Source organism: Macaca mulatta, chromosome 16 (genome assembly GCF_049350105.2).
Source record: "Macaca mulatta isolate MMU2019108-1 chromosome 16, T2T-MMU8v2.0, whole genome shotgun sequence".
NCBI lineage: Eukaryota > Metazoa > Chordata > Mammalia > Primates > Cercopithecidae > Macaca > Macaca mulatta.
The window spans coordinates 8,944,851-8,970,512 of NC_133421.1; the positions used below are offsets into that span (position 1 = coordinate 8,944,851).

Sequence of the window (25,662 nt, forward strand, 5' to 3'; positions counted from 1 at the left end):
CAGTGGTGCGATCTTGGCTCACTGCAAGCTCCGCCTCCCGGGTTCACGCCATTCTCCTGCCTCAGCCTCCCGAGTAGGTGGGACTACAGGCACCCACCACCGCGCCCGGCTAATTTTTTATATTTTCAGTAGAGACGGGGTTTCACCGTGGTCTCGATCTCCTGACCTTGTGATCCGCCCACCTCGGCCTCCCAAAGTGCTGGGATTACAGGTGTGAGCCACCGCGCCTGGCCCCAAAAATAATTTTAAAAACTATAGTAGGCCAGGCACGGTGGCTCACTCCTGTAATCCCAGCACTTTGGGAGGCTGAGGCGGGCGGATCATGAAGTCAGGAGTTTGAGACCAGCCTGACCAACATACTGAAACCTCGTCCCTACTAAAAATACAAAAATCAGCTGGACTTGGTGGCATGCACCTGTAATCCCAGCTACTCAGGAGCCTGAGGCAGGAGAATCGCTTGAACCCGGGAGTTGGAGGTTGCAGTGAACCGAGATTGCGCCACTGCACTCCAGCCTGGCCAACAGAGCAAGACTCTGTCTCAAAAATAAATAAATAAATACAGTAACACCAGGCCTGATTCCCCTGTTGGCAACAACTTGGCTAGAGCTTAGTGGCCGCCCACTCTGTCTGGTCAAGTTATTCATACCACAGTTCCTCAAAGCCCCTATACGCCTGACCCACGTCACTTAGTTTAGCTGCCCATTCTTCCATAACACTAGAAAAGATATAGGGGGCAAGGAGTTGGAGCGGGGCAGCTACAAGTGGAAAAAGAAAGGTTGTGTCTCTTAGGGGCATCACACATTTTGTGCCTCAGTCTTCTTTCAATTTGGAAGGAAGGTTAGACCTGGTTTAATTCAGGGCCATTTTGGACATAGAGATCTTGCGCTCAGCAGGTTGTATGAACTAGACTGTTAACATTTCTGGCTGGAGGTTGGGCCAAAGTCAGCTTGAGCTGACAGTCAACAAGCCCTCACTCAACTACTCAATTGCTGGAAGTTGTTGTCCAAAGAGAGAGCACTGGGCCACAACTCGCAGGGATCCCTGTGGGACAAAGTTAGCATGTTCCTTTTCCCCAGACCCACCAGCCACACAAATAATTGCACCTGGCATCCCACTGTGGAGCACAGTTCATTTGTCTTGTTGGTTTATTGGCCTACAGAGTTGGACACACACACAAATGCGGAGATAAATATTGGTCAGTTTCTCTAAATCTGGGTCCTCACTACGTATAGAGCTAGAGTCTGTAGAATTCTAAATCTTGCGTGCTGTGGCACAGAACCAGTGGCCTTCCCACTCTGCCACCACCCTTCTTCCCAGGGAACATGGGGAAAGAGGGCACGAACTAACAAGACTCGATCATTTTCAAAAGACAAAACTGCAAAATCCCAAATTTCCAACATCTGAAACTCACAATATTCAAATTCCCCAGTTCAAATACATATATTTTAATCTCCACGTCGCCACAATCTCATTTGTTGCCCAGAACCACCACATTCTGGAAGCTATTTTCCTTAATCATATTTTAAAAAAAATAAATGTCTACAATCTCAATTCTCCCAAAAAAATGTCCATGGTTTTGGAATTTTGACCTATTCTGAAGTTCCAATTCTCCGGTCCATCCTCAACCCTTCCATTTTCCCATGCCTGTTTGCCTCAGAGGAGTACGGGTTAAGGATATAGGGGCACTGTCATAACCTCTGCCCTTGCCTCCAGGCCTTCCTCAGTCTCTCTTGTGGTTCCGCTGTATAGATAGATAGATATATAATTTGTGTGTAGATATATATATATGTATTCTTTATTACGTATTTTTTTGCAGTTTTTCTAAAGTGCCAGAAACAAGATTTGTGGGAAATTTTAGTGATTTTTTTTTTTTTTTTTGCATTTTTCCCCATTTGAAACTTCCCCCCCTTAAAAATTGGAACTTGGTACATTCAGTAGGAAATTCATCACTCAGGCTGTGGCCAAGACCAAGAAAAGTGCAAAGAGACAGAGGAGGAATGAAGGAGTGACTCCTCTGTGGTGAACATTCAGGGAGCCTGTCTAAAACCTCCCCCTTTGTATATGCTGGGAGGGTATGAGGGGTAGGAGGATGGTCCTGGCCCTCCCTAAACTCACCTCCCTCCAAAAGCCATGATCTTGCCCTTGGCAGTGATTGCTGCTAGGGCAGCCATCTTGGCCCCAAAAACAGTAGCTGGGGAAAAGGCTGGCATTTTGATGACAGCAACTTTTCCTTTTAAAACTGCACTCCTCTAATTCCCATTTGTCAAATTTGCTCCCCCAAACTGGCTCTCCCCTTGTGAGCTATTTTCTGGGGGGAGGTGGGTGGGATGGGAAATGTTTATCCAATCACAGAGCAGGGAGGCCCAGTTTTCAGAGAATTAGGAGCAAACATTTCTTCATCTCCCCCACTGGAAGGAAATACAGGGACCCCTGACCAGGGTTAACTAGTGCAAATTAGGGATTAGGGACTATTTAAAGTCCCTGTACCCCATCCCTAGGCTGGGATCTTTGGGTGAGGGGAACTGAGTCAAAGATGGGGTGTAAGGTGCTATTTTGAAGGGAAAGCTGGTGGGGATACCCCAAAGCCCACCAGAAGAGAATGGTTCCCCCAAAACCATCTGGAGTGATTGGTGAGGGGAGTGATACTGGGGAGATGGGAATACAGGTAAGGATGGAAGGTCATGTGCAAATCCTGGGCTTACCCACCCATCCCACCCCTATCATTTTTCTGGCTATTTGGTCTAGTCTGGGAGAAACCATCAGGAAAAAAAACAGGGAGAAAGTAGATTCCCTTCTCCATCCCATTTGGAGTTCTTCCCTCCTGGCCCCCAAATCTGGTTTAGCCCAGAATAGGCCATATGTAGAGGCAGAAAGAGGTATGATCTGCTCACCTCTTTTGCCTTGGAAGAATCTGGAGCTCACTGGATTTGGGGGTCAAGATGGGGCCAATACTTCCCTGCCCTGGACTGGGAAAGTGCTCAGCCACGGAACAGAAGGGCAGCCCTCCCCCAAACCTCCTTGACCTGGCTTGGGAGAGGCCATCTCCGAAGTCCAGGAATATGGGGAGGAACATGGAAGATCCAAAGGCATGGAAGCCGAGGAAGGCGTCTTGATGCAAGGGAAACAGGGACGTAGAGACCCACGCTTGGGAAGGATGGAACCCAAAGCCACACTCCCAGGCGGGTGGGGTCAGGTATCACAATGGTCTGGTCCAGGCCCTGGGCCACAAAGAATGGAATGTGCTAGGAAGCATCTGGGAAGGGCTTAGAGAAAGCTTCAGAACAAGGGGGGGTCATTAGGAGAGAGAGATGGTTTCCCCCTAGGTTTACGAATCAGGGGAGCAGGTTAGACATTCAGAGCTGGTGGGGGCCGTGAGTAGAGATTCAGGTTAAGTATATTGCTCAGTTGCCCCAAGGGCTGGAGAAGGGATGGAAGCTGGCCCTGCCCCTCATGGAGGCCATTCCCTGGAGGAAGATTGAGAGGGGAACCTCGAAAGATCCCTTCCCAGGAGATGGGAAAACTACAATCTCACACAAAGCAGCCTGACCCCTGAGCTCCAGGGGCCCCCAAGTCCCTGCACAAGAGTGTGGAGGGGCTCCCAAGGGGCAGGGAGGCCAGGGAGCTGGTAGTGGTGGGGGGTTCAGGGAGGGTGGCATCTGGTGAAAGGGGGATTGAGCCCCAAGGTTCACCCCACATCACCCTTCTGGGTTCTCTCAACCCCTGCCCTTTCCCCTTCTCCCTTAGGGGGAACTGGTGGAGGAAGAGTTGGGGGAGGTGGTGTTGGCGGGGTAGGGGGTGCTGCTTGAGGATTCACTGCGTAGCCAAAGACCCCTGGTAGGAAGGGAAGGGCCCCCCCACCCTTCTCATCAGGTAGGACCATGTTGAGAGCAACTGGGAGAGCGGCCAAGTTACTGAAGTTGTAAGGGTAAGCGGCAAGGAGCTGGGGGCCGTAGACGAGCGGGTAGGGCTCAGGGTAGAAAGTGACTTTGGCAGCCCCTATCCCCTCCATCCGGTCCCCCTCACCAGCTCCCACTGGCCCTTCACTCCCAGATTTTCCCCTGCCACCACCAGGTTCCCGGCCGCCCCCAATCAGGGCCAGTGGAAATTCCTGCACAGGTGGGTATGCATAGCTGCCCCCGCCTGCCACCACTGGGGGCTCCTCACCCCCTGAGATGACAGGGTCCTGGAGTGAGGCGGTCTCGGAAGCTTCCTCAGCAGCAGTGCTCCCGCCACCTGCCTCACCGCTGGATGAGGAGACTTGCATCTCTTGGGGGGCTTCCTCCTTGACATCCCCGGGCCGGGTGCCAGCGCTGCCCTTGGAATAGGCAATGACAGGTGTTGGGGTGCCCCCGGGCCGCTCAGCAGCATGCCTCTGCCCGTGGCGGCTCAGGGCAGCTGCGGTCTTGCACACCTTGGCGCAGTGGGGGCAGGTAAAGCGGGTGGAGGGCCTCCGTCCGGCCCGGGAGCTGTGGGAGCCCCCACCGTGGGCCTCTTGGTGCTTTCGCAGCTTTCTCAGGGTGGCAAAGGTCTGGGCACAGTCCCCACAGCGGTGCCTCCGCTCTGTGCGGGCACGTCCCGCTGGGCTCTCGGCTGCTGGGGTTTCCTCCCAGCTCCTCCGTTCTAGCTTCTGCCTCCAGCGTGGTGGCCGGCGGCCTCGGGGCGGCCCACTACCCCCCACACTGGCACCTCCAGCAGCTCCAGCCTTGCGCTTAGGCTTGTAGGAGTAGTAGGGCCTCCAGAGCTGGTCCTCCCCACCAGCCTTTGATTCCTCCTCATCCTCCTCCTCCTCTTCGTCCTCCTCCTCTTCATCATCTTCAGTCTCCTCCATCTCCTCTCCGCTCAGCTCCCCAGGACGCAGATCAGTCTCTGAGATGCGGCGCTTGACAATGGCCTCCTCCCCGATTCGCACAGTGATCTGACACAGTGGAGGTGGAGCCTGCAGCTGAGAGGGGCCCCGGCCAGGCCCTGCGGGGGCTCCCCCACCTCCACCAATCCCGCCCACTGGCTTGGCTGTGTAAGTCAGAGTCCTTCCGGCCCGTGGATTCCGGCCCTTGGCCTCCTCCGTGGCGGTGGCCGTGGCTGGCCCTGCAGCGGTGGCTGGGCTGGCTGCTGTGGCTGGGCTGGTGGGTGTGGCTGCAGGCTCAGGGGGAGGAGGTGGGTATTCTCGTTTCTTGGGTGGCCTCGGGGGAGCAGTGTAAGTGATAACCGAGGCGGCTTGGGACCCTCCTGTGCTGGCCGTCCCACTCCCCCCTCCACCACTGCTACTGCCCCCATGGACAATGACAGAGGGGGCTGGGTGGGCAAAAGTGATGACAGAGGGTGGAGGGCCAGGCTCTGGGGCAGGTGGGGGCCCAGGCGGCGGGCTGGCTGGCATTGCCACAGGGGCCGGTGTGTTGAGGCTTGGAGAAAGAGGGGCCTCCGGGGCTCCCTGGCTGTAGGTCTTGTAGGGCCGCTTGGCTGCCCGCATGGGGAGCAGGCGGTAGAGCTTGAGTGTATTGAGCTTGGGCTTGTAGCCTCCATTGGGTGTCTTCTCACTGGCGAGGAGGCCCGGGCTAATGCCATGGAAGGCTCGCTGGTGGGTCTTCAGGTTATAATAAGTGACAAAGGTCTCCCAACAGAAGATGCACTGGTACCTGGGTCAGCACAGCAGGGAATAGGGCAGGAACACAGCCACTTGAGTCAAGGGCCCTGAAGCCTCCCAGGTCCTCCTGCACCCTGCACTCAAATCTGTGACTCCCGCAGCCTTGTGCTGCCTCCCTCACCCAGCCAGCCTCAGTGCGGGGTGCCCATCTGAGCTCAGTGCCCCCACCGGCTGTGAGACTCTAGGCCTCGGCTGTTCCACTTGGGACCCAGCCTAACTCACAGAGCCTTCTTCTCAAGCCCAGATGACAGAATGGGGAAACGACTTACGAACAGGGACACCGCGTGGAAACACAAGGCCCTGCTCAGAATAGTGTAATGATTCCTGGACATGCCTGTTCCGCCGCAGTCCTTTCCGGTGAGGGGAGCTTTCTCTTTCCCTCTAGCCCTTCCCCACGGCAGCAAGCCAGGACATGGAACAAAGACACTTAATAAACCTCAGCTGATGAACTCTGGAGGCGAGGTTGCAGTGAGCCAAGATTGCTCCACTGCACTCTTGCCTGGGCAACAGAGCAAGACTCCATCTCAGAAAAAGAAAAGAAAAAAAAAAACCTCAGCTGAAGGAACTCGGGCTGGAGGGAGGCAGACAGGTGAGTGGTGGTGAGCAGGGGCCTCAGGATGGCTTTTTTTTTTCTTTTCAAATTGTTTGTAGAGGCTGGGTGCAGTGGCTCATCCCTGTACTCCCAGCACTTTGGGAGGCCGAGGTTGGTGGATCACCTGAGGTCAGGAGTTCGAGAACAGCCTGGCCAACATGGTGAAACCTTGTCTCTACTAAAAATACAAAAATTAGCTGGGCATGGTGGTGCGCACCTGTAATCCCAGATACTCACGAAGCTGAGGCAGGAGAATCACTTGAACCCAGGAGGCAGAGGTTGCAGTGAGCTGAGATTGAACCACTGCACTCCAGCCTGGGGGACAGAGCGAGACTCAGTCTTAAAAAATAAAAATAAAAAAAAGCCAGGTGTGGTGGCTCACGCCTGTATCCCAGAACTTTGGGAGGCCAAGGCAGGCAGATCACGAGGTCAGGAGTTCAAGACCATCCTGACCAACATGGTGAAACCCCAACTCTACTAAAAATACAATAAACAAAAATTATCTGGGCATGGTGACGCATGCCTGTAATCCCAGCTACTCGGGAGGCTGAGGCAGAATTGCTTAAACTGGGACCTGAGAGGCAGAGGTGGCAGTGAGCCGACATGGCACCACTGCACTCCAGCCTGGGCTACAGAGGGAGACTCTGTCTCAGAAAAAAAAAAAAGAAAAGAAAAGAAAAAAAAATTGTAGAGATGGGGTCTCTATGTTGTCCAGGCTTGTCTCAAACTCCTGGCCTCAAGCGATCCTCCCACCTCAGCTCCACAAAGTGCTGGGATTACTGCAGCTAGCCTAGTCTCAGGATAACTTTCTAGGCCCCAAGCCCCACCCATTGCTGCCCTTGTCCCTGTGATCTCTGAGTGCTGGCCTCCAGCCGCTCCCCCCGCCAGCCTGGACCACTCACCTGCGCTCCCCCGTGTGCCACACCTCATGCTTCGTGCGGTACTCCGCCAGGGCGAACACTTTCTCGCAATAGCGGCAGGGGTACTTCCTCCGCCACGAGTGTACATTGCTGTGTCTCTTCAGACTGGACAGGGTCACATAGGAACGCTCACAAGCTGCGCACACATACAACACGTGGCCTCCCACCACCTTCACCACGTGCTCGGGGCCTCCTCGGAAGCCCGCCGGTGGAGGCAGGGCTGAGGCGTCCACCCCTGCAGGACCACCAGGGCCAGCGCCCCCGGCTCCCAGCCCTGTAGACCCCCGAGTGCTAGCCCCTCGTCGGCACTGGGCCTCATGGGTCTGCAGCCGTTTGGGATGGATGAAGCTTTTTCCACATTGGGGGCAGGGGAGGGGCCGCCGGGGTAGGGAGCACTGCAAGTCAGGGGCCTGGGCCTCAGCCCTGTCACCCTCCCACTCCCCAGCTGGCCTGGGCCGGGGCCCGAAGCTGTCCTCTTCAGGCTGCGAGGTGGCCATGGGGGCTGGGGTAGGAGGTACCCAGGCATCACCTCCCTCCCCTAGGCCCTGAAGACGGGAGATGCCCAGACGGCGCCCCAAAGCTCCAATCTCTGCTACAGCTGCACCGTCCCCTCCACCACCGGGCAGTGCGAGCCGGGCGCTATAGATGAAGTTGAGGACATCAGAAAACGCAGCTGCTGGGACCCCTGGCAACTCCAGGACCCGGGGCGGGGAAGAAGCAGGGGGAGAGGCTGGAGGGGGAGAGGAAGAGGAAGAGGAGGAAGAAGAGGAAGCAGAGGAGGAGGAAGAGGAAGACGACGAGGAAGACGAGGAGGAGGAAGAGGCAGCTGTGGTGGTGGCAGGGTTGGGTGCGGAGCCCCCTGTAGCTGGTGGGAGGGGCAGTGGAGCTGAAGTGAGCAGGGCCTCTCTGAAGAAGGGACTCGAAGCAGCCAGGACGCTGCGGTGAGCAGGGAACTTGGTGTCTCCGGCTATGAGGGTGACGTCACAGAAGAGGCCACGGAGCCGCTGTTCATTGAGCTGGCGCAGGACGGCGGGGGCATGAGATGGGTCCGTCACCTCTGCAGGGGGGGGCATGGTGCCAGCCTAGACAGTGGGAGAAGAGGCCAGGTAGAGTCTCGGAGGCTGGGCAGAGGGCAGAGGCTTCTAAGGCCAGGCAAAGAGCGGGTTAGGAGCTGCTGGTCAGAAGCCAGTGGAAGGCTGATCACTTCAGGCCACAGAAGCCAGGACTTGGCCCTTAGCCACCCAAGTCTGGCCAGCATCCAAGACCAGTATGTCTAACTCACTTCTGTGGCTGGAAGAGGCCAGAGATACCTCAGGTCATGGTGAAGGTCAAGGGGTCATGACCTCTGGAGTCACAGACTAGAGAGGTAAGCGAGGGAAACCTCTCTCATGGGAAGGAGGAGGAAGCGCTACAACTCCTGATAGCCATTTCACAGAACTCCCCAGCCTAGACAAAATGGCCGCCCCTGCTGGCCTGCTGCCTTGCGTCTACTTTTCCCTCACTGTAGACCTCTGGGTACCTTCTCACCTGAGAGCACAGCCAACATGGAGTGGGGCGGGGGGTGGCTCAGCGAGTCCCTTCTGCTGGGCCTCTTCCTTCTGTGGAGAAACAGAAACCATGTCAGGGGAACCTAGAGGAGGAGCAGGAGAGGGTCATCAGGGAGGGAAGTGGGAGGAAAGGCCCCCAGGAAGTAGGGAGAGGTGCAGGACTGTGGCCAGAGAGGACATCCGGGTGAGCCCGGACCCCTCCCCGGAGCCTCTGCCAGGTTATTTGTTTAGCTGCGTCCGGTCAAACCTGGGAGGCCACGCAGATTATTACAGAGCCTTGTTCTGCAGGCCCAGAGAAGTACAGTGACAAGATAATTTGCATATTCTCAATTCACCTCCAAACAATATAGTAGCACAGGTCCAGCCCATAGGTTCAGGGAAGCCTGTCACAGCACTCTCAAGTCCCTTTGGCCCAATCTCCAGGGCTCAGAGAAAGTCAAAGATTTGCATGTTGTCATTCATCACAATGGTCTCATTTACATATCAAAATAATTTGTGAGTTTTTAAAAATGGGACCTAAACTGGCAGATATTCAAATGAGGAGAGGACCTCCTCATATCCTCCCAGCCCCATAAATCTTAGAGGGGGTTTCTGGCCCAGCTGCCAGGCAACCATTGAAGCCCACTGACCCCTACACAACTGCCAGCTTGCTCCAGTCTCTGGAGGGCACTGGAAAGGCCACAAGACCAGGAGGCCTGGTCCCACACCTCCCTCAGAGACCTGATGCCCTAGGGATTTGGGCTGAAAAAGCAGCATAATCAAGGCCGGGTGCGGTGGCTCATGCCTGTAATCCCAGCACTTTGGGAGGTAGAGGTGGGCAGATCACGAGTTCAGGAGATCGAGACCATCCTGGCTAACACGATGAAACCCCTGGCTAACATGGTGAAACCCCATCTCCACTAAAAATACAAAAAATTAGCCAGGCGTGGTGGCGCACGCCTGTAATCCCAGCTGCTTGGGAGGCTGAGGCAGGAGAATCGCTTGAACCCGGAAAGTGGAGGTTGCAGTGAGACGAGGTCACGCCACTGCACTTCAGCATGGGCCACAAAGCGAAACTCCATCTCAAAAACAAACAAACAAACAAACAAAAAAACCCAAAAAACAAAGGGAAGAGCAGGCAACTCAAAGGCAAGCTCAGGCAGTCAGCAGCACAGAAAGTACCGCACGGCCACTTTCTCCTGCAGGCACCATCAGGGCCTCGAGGACTCTTTTCAGTTGAAGGTTTGAGTTTGAAAGCCAGACTTATCCGGAGTCACACAGCGTTGATAATGACAGGTGGCACCTATTTAGAGATCCAGGCCTGCAGAATTGAGAGCAGAGCTCTCCGGACCCTCTCCTCTGCCCTCCACAAAGCCTGGGAGCCGTCACCCATCTTTGAGGGTGTCCTTCCATATCCCATGGGCCACACGTGTCTTCAGAGGCGTTCGGAATCAGGAGTTCCTCATACAATTCCCATCCCCTGAAAAATATTCTTTCCCATTTATCACTCATACTATCTGGACTCAAAGGCCTTTTCCCCACATATACCCCATTTCGCATTCCCCAAAATATTTTCCTGACACCTTTCCTGGATGGGAAGAAGGAAGATGGTAAACAGTGATGATATTCCAAAGTTTTAACAACCCTGTCTGCCAGGGACCGATCAGGTGTTACCCTGTCAATTGGTGAATTTCAGATAGGTCAGGCATCCTGAGGAAGGGGCCTCACTGCATTCGTGGGCTGGTGCTCAGGCCTGCTACTCACTTCCATGATAACCACTGGCCCACTGGGACCCCAAGTCCTCATTTGTTCCTTATTACTACCCTGAAAGGTAGCAGTTAGCTTTCCCGCTTTTTAAATTTGTATTTATTTATTTATTTTGAGATGGAATCTCGCTCTGCACCTAGGCTGGAATGCAGTAACGCAATCTCAGCTCACTGCAAACTCTGCCTCCCGGGTTCAAGTGATTCTCCAGCCTCAGCCTCCTGAGTAGCTGGGATTACAGGCACCCACCGCCACACCTGGCTAATTTTTTGTATTTTTAGTAGAGATGGGGTTTCACCCTGTTAGCCAGGGTAATCTCGATCTCCTGATCTTGTGACCCGCTCGCCTAGGCCTCCCAAAGTGTTGGGATTACGGGCATGAGCCACCACACCCGGCCACTATCCCTCCTTAAGGCCAGACACTGTGGCTCACACCTGTAATCCCAATACTTTGGGAGGCCGAGGTCGGTGGATCATCTGAGGTCAGGAGTTCCAGACCAGCCTGGCCAATGTGGAGAAACCCCATCTCTACTAAAAATAAAAATAAAAAAAATTAGCCAGGCATGGTGGTGGGTGCCTGTAATCCCAGATACTTGGGAGGCTGAGGCAGGAGAATCGCTTGAACCCAGGAAGTAGAGGCTGCAGTGAGCCGAGATAGCTCTGGATGGAGATTGATCCAGCCTGGGTGACAGAGTGAGACTGTCTCAAAAAATAAAAATAAAAATAAATAAAAAATAGGCCGGGCACGGTGGCTCACGCCTGTAATCCTAGCAGTTTCGGAGGCCGAGGCGGGTGGATCACGAGGTCAAGAGATTGAGACCATCCTGGCCAACATGGTGAAACCCCATCTCCACTAAAAATACAAAAATTAGCCAGACACGGTGGCGGGCACCTGTAGTCCCAGCTACTCGGGAGGCTGAGACAGGAGAATCACTTGAATCCAGGAGGCGGAGGTTGCAGTGAGCCGAGATTGAGTCACTGCATTCCAGTCTGGTGACAGAGCGAGACTTTGTCTCAATAAATAAATAAATAAATAAAATGACAGACTATGTGCAGTGGCTCACACTTGTAATCTCAGCACTTTGGAAGGCTGAGGCAGGTGGATCTCTTGAGCTCAGGAGTTCGAGACCAGCTTGGGCAAGATGGAAAAACCTGGTCTCTACAAAAAATACAAAAAGTAGCCAAGTGTGGTGGCGTGCACCTGCAGTCCCAGCTACTCAGAAGGCTGAGGTGGGAGCATCCCTTAAGCCCAGCAGTTCAAAGCTGCAGTGAGCTATGATTGTGCCACTGTACTCCAGCCTGAGTGACAGAACCACACCCTGTCTCAAAAAAATAAAATAGGCTGGGCGTGGTGGCTCATGCCTGGAATCCCAGCACTTTGGGAGGCCTAGGTGGGTGGATCACCTGAAGTTCAGAAGCTCGAGACCAGCCTGGCCAACATGGTGAAACCCCATCTCTACTTAAAATATAAAAAATTAGCAGGGCATGGAGGCAGGCACCTGTAATCCCAGCTACTCAGGAGGCTGAGGCAGGAGAATCACTTGAACCCAGGAGGCAAAGGTTGCAGTGAGCCGAGATCGCGCCATTGCACTCCAGCTTGGGCAACAAGAATGAAACTTCATCTCAAAATAAATAAACAAATAAAATAAATGTCAGATTACGGCTTACAGATGCTAGGTAGCTGGCCCGAGGACATAGGAGCAGCTAGTAGCAGGGCTGGGATCTGATCCCAGGAAGTTTGGCTCCAAAGCCTATGTTCCTGATGACTTCACGACTTCACCTTACATTAATGAAGGACGTGTTTATGGCACCCACCAGGGCTCAAATAGCCTACCTGGGTGCCTTTCTGAAAATTAGAAGCAAGGTTCTTTCTTCCAGGAGGCAGCAGCCCTGTGTAGGTGAGCAAAGTCAAGGTTTGCCTCCAGTCCCCATTCACCGCATTGGCTGGGCCTGCCAACCTGCACAACCATATTGGTGGACTTGGTGCCTATGCATGTGTGACTGTGTGCTAACTGCCACCGTACTTGGACGAGACCTGTCAGGGCTTCTAAGAACCAGAGACACCCAATGCTGGACTGGCCCTTAGGGATCACACACAATCATCGTCATCATGGTCTCTGTAGCTGCCATTTGTGAATTTTTTTTTTTTTTTTTTTTTTTTTTTTTTTTTAGACAGGGTCTTATTCTGTTGCCCAAGCTGGAGTGCAGTGGTGTGAACATGGCTCACTGCAGCCTCAACCTCCTGGAATAAAATGATCCTCCTGCCTCAGCCTCCTGAGTATCTGGGACCATAGGCATATGACATAATGCCTGGCTAATTTATTTATTTACTTTTGTAGAGATGGGGTCTTGCCGTGTTGCCCAGGCTTGAAATACTTACCATGTGCAAAGTATAATGCTAAGCATTTTATCTGTATCATCTCATTTCAACACTCAAAATGGCCACAGTGAGGCAACAGGCTTAGAGAAATCAAATACTCTAAACTCCTCCCTTTGAGGTAGAGGGAAGGTAGTGATGGGGTTATCTGCCTCAGATTTTGTTGCTAGCCAACCCAGCGTTTGGACGAAGCTTAAGTTCAACTGCCCTGTGACTGGCTACTGCCCTGCAAGGCCTTACAGGAAGTGGAGAAGACCAGCTATGTGACCCCAGGCAGGTTACTTAACCTCTCTGTATCTGTTTCCTTGTCCGTACGGTGGGGACGATTAATAGTTCCTACCTTGTGGGGTTGTTATAAAAATTAAGTGAGCCAACAAGTGGCAATATCTAGTTCGTAGAACTCAGTCCTGGAAAATGGTGGAGAGAAGCGGTGAAGAAAAAAAGGCATAAATTGGGCTTCATGGTAGGTTTGGTGGCTCTGTGGTTTTCAAGTTTTTTGTTTGTTCTTACCATTTCTACTCTTCAATGCCTGTGTGACCTCAGAGGTGCCACTGAGGTGGGGATCTGAGCATGGACACCAGACACGCCCTACGTCTTGTGGTTCCCTCTGGCTGGAATGTTCTTTCCTCCAGATAACCTCATGCAGTGAAGCCCAACTTCCTTTAAGCCTTGACTTAGAAGCCACCTTCCACTGAGGCCTTCCCCGGCCACTCCCCACTTCCTAAAACTTCCTATCTCCCTACCCTACTTTATTTTACTCCTTAGCACTTAGTAACCCATTTTTTTTTTTTTTTTTTTTTTGAGACAGAGTCCAGTTCTGTCACCCAGGCTGGAGTGCAGTGGTGTGATCTGGGCTCACTGCAACCTCCTCCTCCCAGGTTCCAGCAATTCTCCTGCCTCAGTCTCCCGAGTAGCTGGGATTACAGGCGCCCAACACCACACCTGGCTAATTTTTTTTTCTTCTTTTTTTTTTGAGACACAGTCTCACGCTGTCGCCCAGGCTGGAGTGCAGCGGCACAATCTCCGCTCACTGCAGCCTCTGCCTCCCCAGTTCAACCAATTCTTTGCCTCAGCTTCTGAGTAGCTAGGATTACAGGCACCCACCACCATACCCGGCTAATTTTTATATTTTTAGTAGAGACGGGGTTTCACCATCTTGGCCAGGCTGGTCTTGAACTCCTGACCTCGTGATCCACCTGCCTTGGCCTCCCAAAGTTCTGGGATTACAGGCGTGAGCCACTGCGCCCAGCCTGCCTAATTTTTTCGTATTTTTAGTAGAGGTGGGATTTCACCATGTTGGTCAGGCTGATTTTGAACTCCTGACCTCAAGTGATCTGCCCGCCTCTTCTGCCTCTCCAAGTGCTAGGATTACAGGCATGAGCCACTGCACCTGGCCATTCTTTTATTTATTTTTTTTTTTTGAGACGAGGTCTCACTCCGTTGTCCACGTTGGAGCGCAGTGGCACAATCACGGTTCATTGCAGCCTCAACCTCCCAGGCTCTCGTGACCGCCCACCTCAGTGTCCCTAGTAGCTGGCACCACAGGTGCACACCACAATGCGCAGTTAATTTATTTTTTATTTTTAGTAGAGACTGGATCTCCCTATGTTGGCCAGGCTTTTCTTGAACTCCTGGGCTCAAGTGATCCTTCTGCCTCAGCCTCCCAAAGTGCTGGGATGACATGCATGAGCCACTGAAACTGGCCCAACTGTTTCTCTCCCTTTTTTTTTTCAGGGGGGACACAGTCTAGCTCTGTTGCCCAGGCTGGAGTGCAGTGGCACGATCTCGGCTCACTGCAACCTCCGCTTCCCGGGTTCAAGCGATTCTCCTACTTCAACCTCCCGAGTCACTGGGACTACAGGTGCCCGCCACCACGTTTTGTTTTTTTTTTTTTGAGACGGAGTCTTGCTCTGTCACCCAGGCTGGAGTGCAGTGGCACGATCTCAGCTCACCGCAAGCTGTACCTCCTGGGTTCACGCCATTCTGCTTCAGCCAACTGAGTAACTGGGACTACAGGCGCCCGCCACCACTCCCAGCTAATTTTTTTTTTGTATTTTTAGTAGAGACGGGGTTTCACTGTGTTAGCCAGGATGGTCTAGATCTCCTGACCTTGTGATCCTCCCGTTTCGGCCTCCCAAAGAGCTGGGATTACAGGCGTGAGCCACCGTGCCCAGCCAGGCCCGGCTAATTTTTGTATTTTTAGTAGAGATGGGGTTTCACCATGTTGGCCTGACTGGTCTTGAACTCCTGACCTCAGGTGATCTGTCTGCCTTGGCCTCCCAAAGTGCTGGGATTACAGAGCCCGGTCAACTGTTTATCTTTTTTTGAGACTGGATCTTGCTCTGTTGCCCAGGCTGGAGTACAGTGGTGGGATTGAGGCTCACTGCAGCCTTGACCTCCTGGGCTCCAGTGATCCTTTACCTCTCAGCCTTCTGAGTAGCTGGGACTACAGGTACCTGCCACCATGCCCAGCTACTTTTTGTATTTTTTGTAGAGATGAGGTTTCACCATGTTCCCCAGGGCTGGTCTTGAATTCCTGGGCTCAAGCAATCCACCCAGCTCAGCCTCCCAAAGTGCTGGGATTATAGTGGAGAGCCACTGCGCCCAGCTCCTATTTCTTATTTATCTCCGGAATGTAAGCTCCAAGGGGTAAAAGGTAGGACTTTTTGGGGTTTTGTTTTGTTTTTGAGATGGCGTCTCGCTCTGTTGCCCAAGCTGGAGTGCAGTGGCGTGATTTCTCTCGGCTCACTGCAACCTCCACCTCCTGGGTTCAAGCAATTGTCCTACCTCAGCCTCCCAAAAACCTGGAACTCTAGGCATATGCTACCACACCCGGCTAATTTTCGTATTTTTAGTAGAGACAAATACCATGTTAGCCAGGCTGGTCTCGAACTCCTGACCTCAGGTGATCCACCTGCCTCGGCCTCCCAAAGTGCTGGAATTACAGGTGTGAGTCACCGTGGTCAGCCTTTTTTTTTTTTTTTTTTTTGACATGAGGTCTTGCTTTGTTACCCAGGCTGGAGTACAGTGGTGTTACCACAGCTCCCTGCAGCCTCGACCTCCCCCAGGCTCAGGTGATTCTCAAATTTCAGCCTCTCAAGTAGCACCACCCAGTGAATTTTTTATATTTTTAGTAGAGATAGTGTTTCACCATGTTTCCTAGGTTGGTCTTGAACTCCTGGGATCAAGCAATTCACCGCCTTGGACACCCAAAGTGTTGGAATTACAGGTGTGAGCCACAGCACCCAGCCAGGGGTAGGGAATTTTGTCTGCTTTGTTCACTGCAGTATCTCAAGTCCTTAGAATAGGGCCTAGCACATAATGGGTGGTTAAAAACAAAACAAAAAAACAGGTAAATGAATGAACCTGTCCTCAAAGTCCATCCTCCAGGAATGAAGCCATTATCCATGACGGACTAAGTTGGCCCAGAGATAGGGATGACCATTATGAACTTGACCACTTCTGGGCCGGGCACAGTGGCGCACGCCTGTAATCCCAGTACTTTGGGAGGCTGAAGCGGGCAGATCACTTGAGGTCAGGAGTTCCAGACCAGCCTGGCCAACATGATGAAACCCTGTCTGTACTAAAAATACAAAAATTAGCCGGGTGTGGTGGTACACGCCTGTAATCCCAGCTACTCAGGTGGCTGAGGCAGGAGAATTGCTTGAGCTGGGGAGGTGGTGGTTGCAGTGAGCCAGAGATTGCGCCACTGCATTCCAGCCTGGGTGACAGAGTGAGACTCTGCCTAAAAAAAAAAAAAAAAAAAAAAAAAAAAAAAAAATAGGCCGGGTATGGCCAGGTCACGCCTGTAATCCCAGCACTTTGGGAGGCCAAGGCAGGTGGATCACCTGAGATCAGGGACTGACCACCAGCCTGGCCAACATGGTGAAACTCGGTCTCTACCAAAAATAAAAAATTAGCTGGGCGTGGTGTTGGACGCTTGTAATCTCAGCTACCTGGGAGGCTGAAGCAGGAGAATCACCTGAACCTGGAAGGCGGAGGTTGCAGTGAGCCGAGATCATGCCATTACACTCCAGCCTGGGCAACAAGAGCGAAATTCCGTCTCAATAAAAAAAAAAAATTTAAAAAACCATAAATAAGTTGACCACTCTGGAGTCCTCACAATTTGCCCCATACTCTTCTTGGGACCTCACACACACTGCCTCATTTAATGATATTCTCAGTACAGCCACCCCCAGTAGGTATTTATATTATCCCGTTGCCCAGGTTAGAGTGCAGTGGCATGATCTCGGCTCACTGCAACCTCCGTCTCCCAGGTTTAAGCAATTCTCCACCTCAGCCTCCAGAGTAGCTGGGATTCCATGCCCAGCTAGTTTTTGTATTTTTAGTAGAGACAGGGGTTCTCCATGTTGGCCAGGCTGGTCTTGAACTCTTGACCTCAGGTGATCCCCCTGCCTTGGCTTCCCAAAGTGCTGGGATTACAGGCATGTGCCACCACGCCCGGTCATATTATTCTAATTTTACAGAAGAGGAAACCAAGGCTCAGAGAGGGATATACCTTGCTCGAGATCGCACAGCTTGTAAATAGCAGTCAAGATTCGAATCCAGGCCCGGCTGACCCCAGATGCTCAATCTTTCCCTCTGCCATACTGCTAGACCTGGCCCTGAAGGGGCCTATGGCCCGCCAGCTGGTTACATAAACCACCGCACAAGGTCTCACGTGCTAAGTGCTAAATGTGTCATGTCTGACTCCACCCTTTCCCTCGCTCCCACATCCAGCAGTCATCAAGTGTGGCTGAAACCGCGGCGGAGCTTGGGAATGGCTCTGGAAATCTTCCCTTCGATAGCTCAGGTCCTTGTTAACATTCACATGGTCCAAGGCTATAGCCTCCCAGCTATCCCCTGGCCTCCAGGCTTACCTTCCTCCACCTAGCCCTCCTCCCACCGAGGGTCAACGTCCCTAACCACAGTTCAGGAATATCACTCCTGGGCTCAAAACCTCCACTGGTCCCCACTGACTCTAGAATAAAATCCAGATTCTTCTACCAGGCAGTCAAGGGCTCTAGTCTAGCTCCAATCTTCCTTTTTAATCTTGCCTTGTGTTATCCTCTTCAAACACACAGTAATCAGTGTGAGCCGGGCGTGGTGGCACGTACCCATAGTCCCAGCTACTCAGCAGGCTGAGGCTAGAGGATTGCCTGAGCCCAGGAGTTTGAGTCCAGCCTGGGCAACATAGTGAGACCTCATCTCTAAACAAATGAATGAAACCCCAGACACCCAGTGTGCCCTCCAGCTTCTACATGACCCACACCTGCACACCTTTGCCTGTGCTGGCTTGTCCTGTCAGAAATGCTCTTTCCCCAAGCTTGTCAAAATCCCTCCAAAACATTAAGATCTAACTCCAAGGCCACCTCCTTCTTGGCCCTCCCTGACTGACAAGATGAGGACAATCTCTCCTTCCTCTGACTCATCAACCTTTTGTGCCCCTATGGCCACCATCCACCTTATGCAGCAGCAGAGACTCAGGTTCTCATGGCCTCAGCTGGGGCTCCCTGAGCATCTGGGTCTTCTGAAATGGACTGCTGCACAGATGCTAAGTTTTGCAGTAACTGGGGAGAAGAGTGTTGGAGGCAATTGCACAGAAAGGACCATCCACTGAATGTTCCAGAAGGTAGCAGAGTACAGTAGTTAAGAGCACAAGATCTGCAACCTGATTGCCCAGGTTCAAATACAGCTTCACCTCTCACTAGCTAAGTGACTTGGGACAAATTACTTAACTTCTCTGGCCCTCAGCTGCCTCACTTGAAAAAGGGAGGTAATTACAGTGCCTACTTCATGGTGTTGGTCGGAGGACTGAGTGGCCACACGTAAGCGCCCTGAAGACAGTGGCTGGTGCACGGTCAGTGCTAAGCAAGTGTGTGCTGCCATTATTATCAGCCAAGCCCCGAGAAGGGAATTCCCAGTCCTGACGGAGGGCTGACAGGTGCTGTGCCAGCCCCCAGACTGCAGCCACTTTCAGGTCCGTTTCCCACGTGCTTTCGGAAGATATGCAGGGCAGGCAATCAGCCCCATTCCGCAGATGAGGAACTGAGCTTCCTTCAGATCAAGTGCCAGTGAGGGAATGGTAAAGACGCCAGAGCTCCTCAGCCCTGGGCCATGGCTCCTTTCTCTTCACCAGGCTGTCACTGTGCACCTGTTGTGCAGGCTCCCCCAGGCGGCCACCCCCTCCCAGCCCCCCATGCCGGAGGGCCTGTCCACAGCACCCTCCCTTCCCCTACATACACACATCCTTCCAGTGGGGCCAGGCACAGTAGACAGTGGTGTGCAGGCTTGGAATGCACTCGCACACACACCCCTAGAAGGGCCCAGGCCCCAAAGGTGAGGAAAACCTGTTCTGAGGAATCTGCCTAGTGAGCGAATTCCGTTCCGAGGCCCTTCCACCGTCGCAGGAGTGGGGCCCAGTGTGCGTCAGAGATACCCACAAGGGGGGCAGAGAGAGGGAGAGGGTGAAGCAGGAGGAGGCTGAAAACTTCACGTTTCTTTTTTCCATTTTAGTGACAAGAGTCACACCCAGCCTTTACATAAACATGGCCAAGGAGCCGCTCTGTCTAAGCTTACTTCCCTTGTGGCCGCCCAGCCTCTCCTCCGGGTGACCCTGACATGCTGGGCAGGCTGATGAGGGGCAAACAGACCCTGCAAAGATTAGCTGGGCCGCCTGACAACACCCATGCCTCCCGCCGGCCGCCATGCGCTACCCTGCATTTATCTCCCGCCTTCCTCATACCAAATCCCCTCCGCAGCCCCACCACCACTTAAGCACACAGACGGCAGGCACGCATACACAGCCTGCTTGCGGCTGGCCTCTTGGGTCTGAGGCCCACACTACCCTTGTCACGCCACCTCCCTCCCCACATGTGTTTTCTGACCAGCTTGCCTCCCAGCCCAGCAGCCCGGACAGGCTCCTACAAACAACGTCACAAAAGAATCCTGTGGAGAATGTTGCAAACGCAGAACCTTCCCCTTGCTTGGCTGCCCATGATCCCACAAACACAAGTGGCGCATTCCACCCCGAACCCCTCACACCAATGCCAGCTGACCCACAGGCCCGAGACACACCCTGGGGTTCCTCACTCCAGATCTTCCGGATCTGAGTTCTAGACGCGCAGCCCCCATGCAACGCGCTCATGACGGACACGCAAACCCATCCATCGCCCTCTTTACCACTGGACCACACCTCAGCAGAGCAACAGAAATGGGACCCAGACGTGACGCCTTCTGACTAAAAGGCCCACAACCGCCCCCTCCAAAAGGGCACATACACTGCATCCTGGCACCCTCCGCAACACATACAGCATGCCAGCTCTGCAGAAAACAGTTCATAAACAGGTCATAGGTGCAGCACAAGACGCACATGCGAGAAAACACATGCTGTAGAAAACACAGAGCCCCACATCGAACAAACTCTGCACCAGCATGCTGTGCCCTGCTCAGAATGCCCATCTGTCACCCAGAGCCACAGGGCTCGTCTTGTAACTCTGCCCCACAACACTGGACACCCCTTCTGGCTTTCTACCTCCGTGGCCCAGGGAGGGCCCTACCCAGACCCCTGGCTGCCAGCAAACGGTGGTGCCCAGGAGAGGTTTACCTTGCCCCACCACACAGCACGAGACACACGATCTCCAAGACTCACAGCCACAACCCTGCCCCGACGGCGCGGTGGTTCCGGGGCCCCAGCTCGCCCTGCGCACCCCGCACACCCCAACTCTGGGGCGCTCGGCGGCCCACCCCTCCCCCTCTCTGCCTGGCTCCTACGCCATCGCCCTCCCAGCAGCTTGCAGCGCTTGCCCGGGCTCACACCCGCCCCACCCCACCCCCAACCTGCCCCACGGGGGGAGGGGGACATTAGGCTGCAGAATTAACCCTTCAAAGGGGGAGTGAGCGCCGCCCCTTCCACGGCCCCAGGCGATCGCGTCCCCCGGCCGCCGCTCGCTCGGACGCCATACCAGGGCCCCCTTAGTCGCCCCCCAGCGTCGTGTGCGCCCGGGGGCGGGGCCAGGCTCAGCCCCCGACCCCTGCGCCCCCAGGTCAACCCCAAAGGAGAGCGGTCTGGGCGCGGGGCGCGGCCGGGGCTCCGCGGCGCCGGGCAGCGGAGAGGGGGCCCGGCAGTTGGCTCCGGTCCGCCCTGGCCCTGCCCAGTTCGCCCCGGGGCCCACCTGACTGTGATGGCGCCGCGTCCGCCAGGCCCGGCTCATCACCGTGGCCGCCCCCGGCCGCTCCGGTTTCGCCCGCCTCCAGCTCCCGCTCCGGCTCCGGCTCCGGCCCCGGCCCCCCCAGCGCCTGGCCCCGGCCCGGCCCCGCTGCCGCCGCCGCCGCCGCCGCCGCTGACATCATCGGCTCCCCCCGCCCCGGTCCTACCCCCACCCCCACCCCCGGAAACAGTCCCCCCCCAGCGCCGCCGCCGTCGCCGCCGAGAGGAGGCCGGCGCAGCGCAGCCGACACCGACACAAAGCTCCGAGCGCCCGACGGCCTTCCCCGGGACTGATCCCCGCGGCAGGACACCGCGCCGCGCTGGGCCACCGGGCGGGTGGACACCGAGCCGGGCGCGGGCCGGATTGCAGCACCCCGGCAGGGGCGCAAGACCACCGACCCCCCAGGGAAAGGGCTCCCTCCGCCCTTCCCCCTGCACGCCCTTCACTCAGCGGTGCACACTGCCTGAAAGCATTTAACACACAGGCTCTCAGGGTGCAGACATGACATGGCAGACTCATAATCAGGCCCAGTGGGACCCACAGACTCAGGGTCAGCACACTCAAAGAGGGCCAGCCCTGGACACACACACACACACCCTCTCCAGGAATGCGCAGGAACGCTCAGCAGGCCGCGGAAAAGGAAGGCCCTGGCCATGCACACGGGGCACACATTAACGACCACCAGCGCAAATGAACACACGAAGCTGGCTGGGTACTTTGTCCCCACCAGCAGATAGATCCACACCTGTATCCTTGAACATAAATGCAGAAGCCTTGTTGTCGGCCTCTGGGGACAGCATCAACAAAACACCAGGTGGAAGCACACACAGAAAAAAACACATTCCTGAAACTCCACAGGGACAATCCCAAGAACTCCTCCCTGGTGCTGGAAAATTAAAAACTAAGGAGATAGAGGAGCCAGGCTTCAGAGCTCCTTGCCTTAAAACTTCTCTGAGGCCGGGTGCGGTGGCTCACGCCTGTAATCCCAGCACTTTGGGAGGCAGAGGCGGACGGATCATGAGGTCAGGAAATCGAGACCATCCTGGCTAACACGGTGAAACCCGTCTCTACTAAAAACACAAAAAAATTAGCCGGGTGTGGTGGCGGGCGCCTGTAATCCCAGCTACTTGGGAGGCTGAGGCAGGAGAATGGCGTGAACCCGGGAGGCGGAGCTTGCAGTGAGCCGAGATGGCTAGATGGTGCCACTGCACTCCAGCCTGGGCTGGGCAGGGTGGGTCATGCCTGTAATCCCATCACTTCGGGAGGCTGAGGTGGGGTGGATCACTTGATGTCAGGAGTTCAAGACCAGCCTGGCCAACATGGAGAAACAACATCTCTACTAAAAATAAAAAATTAGCTGGGTGTGGTGCTGCATGCCTGTAATCCCAGCTACTTGGGAGGATGAAGTAGAATTGCTTGAACCTGGGAGGCGGAAGCTGCGGTGAGCTGAGATCGCACCACTGCACCCCAGCCTGGGCATCAAGAGTGAAACTCCATCTCAAAAAAAAAAAAAGAAAAATTAGCCAGGTGTGGTGGCGCACGCTTGTAATCCCAGCTACTTGGGAGGCTGAGGCAGGAGAATCGCTTGAATCTGAGAGGTGGAGGTTGCAGTGAGATGAGATCACACCATTGCACTCCAGCCTGGACAACAAGAGTGGAAACTTCATTTCAAACATAAAAAGAAAGAAAAGAAGCAGAGTTAGACTCAGTGGGAAAATAGGCGCACTACCACCTCAGGAGGGTTCCAGGGAAGAACCCCACCCCCACTCCAACCAGGTCACAATGGCTGGAGCTCTGAGGGGCCCAGGCTCCCTGAGCCAGGAGGAGAGAGGAGAAAGTCCAAGGAAAGATGGTGAGTGTGGGGGCCAGGGGCCCAATACTCCCTCCCTATAGCTCCTGGTTGCTCCATTTCCCCTCCTTTCCTAAAACTTAGCTGTCTCAGAGATACCCACAAATAGAATTCATAATGGTGTACCCAGGTGTCTCTGGAACTTGTGGCATCACACAGATGCATAGCATCTGAGGCTTCCTCCCCTTCCTCAATCCAAGAGGGCATCCTGGTTCCTTTTTCTCCTCCCAGGAACATCTTACCTAGGAAATGATACTCCAGGACTGCTCACTCCTTGCTTCCTGCTGCAGACCCACATTATACCATCTCACCCATCTTTTAGGCCCTTTCTAGCTCCCAAGAGTTCCTCCCAGACCCCATCCTCGCATCTGCCCTGCCCCAGGTCACCCGGGCTGTGGCTACTGTCTACCCTGAGCTCCTTTCTCCCTAACAGGCTGGCAGTCACCCCTACTTCAACCTGCCCGACTTCACGCAGCCATCGCCGCCCTCCACTCCACCCAGCCTCCCCTCGCACCAGCGCTGCCAGCCCTCTGATGCCACCAAGGGTCTGCTGGTGGCCCTGTTGGGTGGGGGCCTGCCTGCTGGCTTCGTGGGCCCCCTTTCTCGTATGGCTTACCAGGCTTCCAACCTGCCCTCGCTGGAGCTGCTCGTCTGTCGGTGTCTCTTTCACCTCCCTATTGCCCTGCTACTTAAACTGCGTGGCGACCCACTTCTGGGACCTCCTGACATCCGAGGCCGGGCCTGCCTCCATGCCCTGCTCAACGTCCTCAGCATTGGATGTGCCTACAGTGCGGTTCAGGTGGTGCCCGCTGGCAACGCTGCCACTGTTCGCAAAGGTTCTTCCACCGTCTGCTCCGCCCTCCTCGCCCTCTGCCTTGAGAGCCAGGGTCTCAGTGGCTACGACTGGTGTGGACTGTTGGGCAGCATTCTAGGACTAATCATCATTGTGGGACCTGGACTAGGGACACTGCAGGAGGGGACCACGGGTCTCTACACTGCCCTGGGTTATGTGCTCGCTTTCCTGGGAGGCCTGACGCTGTCCCTGGGGCTTCTGGTCTATCGTTCTCTGCACTTTCCCTCCTGCCTCCCAACAGTGGCCTTCCTATTTGGCTTGGTGGGGCTGCTGGGCTCTGTGCCAGGCCTCTTTGTGCTGCAGACCCCCGTGCTGCCCAGTGACCTTCTGAGCTGGAGTTGTGTGGGGGCAGTGGGGATCCTCGCCTTGGTCTCCTTCACATGTGTGAGCTATGCGGTCACCAAGGCCCACCCTGCCCTGGTGTGCGCTGTCCTGCATTCTGAGGTGGTGGTGGCCCTTATACTGCAGTATTATATGCTCTATGAGACTGTGGCACCTTCTGACATCATGGGGGCAGGGGTTGTGCTGGGCAGCATTGCCATCATCACAGCCCGGAACCTCAGCTGTGAGAGGGAAGGGAAGGTGGAGGAGTGAGATAGAACTTGGGAGCCCGGGGGTTGGGAGGGGCAGGGGTAAATAGAGGCAAAGACTGAAGACGAACATGGGAGGACAAGTGACTGGAAAAGAACTGGTGTGGGAGAGGGTACCTCTCAGAGTCAAGGGTGACTTGGGGACTTGGTGGAGAGTGACTACCTGGAAGACCTGGAGCCAGCCTGGGACCAAGAGATGCGGAGTCCAGGCTGGGTCCTGGGAATCAGGGCATAACTAAGGGGTAAAGTCTGAGGAGCAGATCCACGGCAGGCAGGCTGTGGGCCACGGGGAGGACTTCACTCAGCAGCAAAGAGAAGAGCATTGGGGCTGGAGTGTTCCGGCAAAGACAGAGCCAGCAGCTGCGCTGGGGGAGGGGAGCGTGCCTCCCCACCCCTCCCCTCACGGCGAAGGTTTCCTTTTCTCGTGCTTGTGCCCCCCCCTTGGGGTGGTGACGTGACATTGACATCAAACAAGGATTACTCTGAATGTGGCTGTGCAGTGGTGTCGTCTCTGCTTTGGAGGGAGAGTGGAAGTCCTACGACCGTTCTCATTGGAGAATCCCTTGGGATCCCCGCCCTCCATTTTATTCCTGAAATATTTTACAGTGTGAAGGATTTCCTAATGTTCAGATGCCTTGACCCCAAATCCCTCAGGACTTTCGTGGCCCGCCCCATGGCTAATCTGCTTTTCTCGGATTGTCACGGTCCCGTGATCTCTCCCGGACAGTGGCCAGGCTCCTTCCAGAGCAGGCCTCCGAGCTGAAGTCTCTTCGAGCGGCTCAGGCCATGGATCTAGGACCATGGCTCGGTACGGCGCGGCACTAGAGGCCAGGAGATGCCCACCCGTCTCTGGGGGCCGTTTGACCAACATCGGCTACTTCCGGACAAGCCACTGGTCCCGCCATCTTGGCTTGTTCATGCATATTCAGCAAGAGAACTGCATATTCATGAGCAACCGCCCTCCCCCGGGAGCCCACTCGGGAGGACCCGCCCCACCCCGCCTCCATTACCGATTCGCAGAGCAGACCATTTTCCAGCTGGGGGGGTGCTACGAATGAGAGGCTTTTGCTGAAGATGAAACCGTTGTCCAAACTAGAATGAAAGCGGCCCAATTTTACCCTCGAGTCTTCAAACCTTAAATCTCAGTGCAGAAGGGAGCAGCGAGGAGAGGCGGTGGGATTAAAGAAAAAAATTCCTCTCTCCCAGTCACTTCAAAATGTCGCCCAATCAGCGAGCGGGGGGAGGACCTACGACTCTGGCTCGCACCCCGTGCGGGCCTGCGCAGGCGGCCCCGTAGCGCAAGGGAGGGCGGGAAAGGAAGGGGCGGGGACGCGAGGGCGA

General features: G+C 54.8%; 2 protein-coding genes and 1 long non-coding RNA gene across 8 annotated transcripts; 2 read left to right on the top strand and 1 right to left on the bottom strand.

Annotated features, from left to right (window-relative positions):
- Nucleotides 1-1,123: 1,123 nt before the first annotated feature.
- Nucleotides 1,124-25,658, bottom strand: ZBTB4 (zinc finger and BTB domain containing 4). Of its 6 annotated transcripts, none has more exons than XM_015118482.3 (4): nucleotides 25,332-25,658; nucleotides 8,681-8,751; nucleotides 7,136-8,235; nucleotides 1,124-5,633 (listed from the first exon to the last, which is right to left on the bottom strand). In XM_015118482.3, the coding sequence occupies exons 3-4, from the start codon at nucleotides 8,224-8,226 to the stop codon at nucleotides 3,686-3,688; spliced, it is 3,039 nt and encodes a 1,012-aa protein (XP_014973968.3). In that variant the 5' UTR covers nucleotides 8,227-8,235; nucleotides 8,681-8,751; nucleotides 25,332-25,658; the 3' UTR covers nucleotides 1,124-3,685. The 6 variants fall into 6 exon arrangements, with proteins under 6 accessions (XP_014973968.3, XP_028691796.2, XP_077826375.1 ...); XM_028835963.2 differs by lacking the exon at nucleotides 25,332-25,658 and adding an exon at nucleotides 20,994-21,102; XM_077970249.1 differs by lacking the exon at nucleotides 25,332-25,658 and adding an exon at nucleotides 20,784-21,102.
- LOC144335309 (uncharacterized) lies at nucleotides 14,696-21,004 on the top strand. Its single transcript, XR_013406083.1, has 2 exons — nucleotides 14,696-15,539; nucleotides 18,574-21,004. It is a non-coding gene; the product is annotated as an uncharacterized LOC144335309 (long non-coding RNA).
- On the top strand, nucleotides 22,782-25,260 carry SLC35G6 (solute carrier family 35 member G6). Its single transcript, XM_001108989.5, has 2 exons — nucleotides 22,782-22,881; nucleotides 23,312-25,260. The coding sequence occupies exons 1-2, from the start codon at nucleotides 22,879-22,881 to the stop codon at nucleotides 24,323-24,325; spliced, it is 1,017 nt and encodes a 338-aa protein (XP_001108989.1). The 5' UTR covers nucleotides 22,782-22,878; the 3' UTR covers nucleotides 24,326-25,260.
- Nucleotides 25,659-25,662: the final 4 nt, after the last annotated feature.

What these genes read in the sequence shown, in the direction of transcription:
- ZBTB4 (XM_015118482.3), bottom strand. Translation starts at nt 8,226, where the DNA reads ATGCCCCCCCCTGCAGAGGTGACGGACCCATCTCATGCCCCCGCCGTC. An exon ending in TGGCACACGGGGGAGCGCAG is followed by an intron (nt 5,634 to 7,135) that starts GTGAGTGGTCCA and finishes GTGCTGACCCAG; the next exon opens with GTACCAGTGCATCTTCTGTT.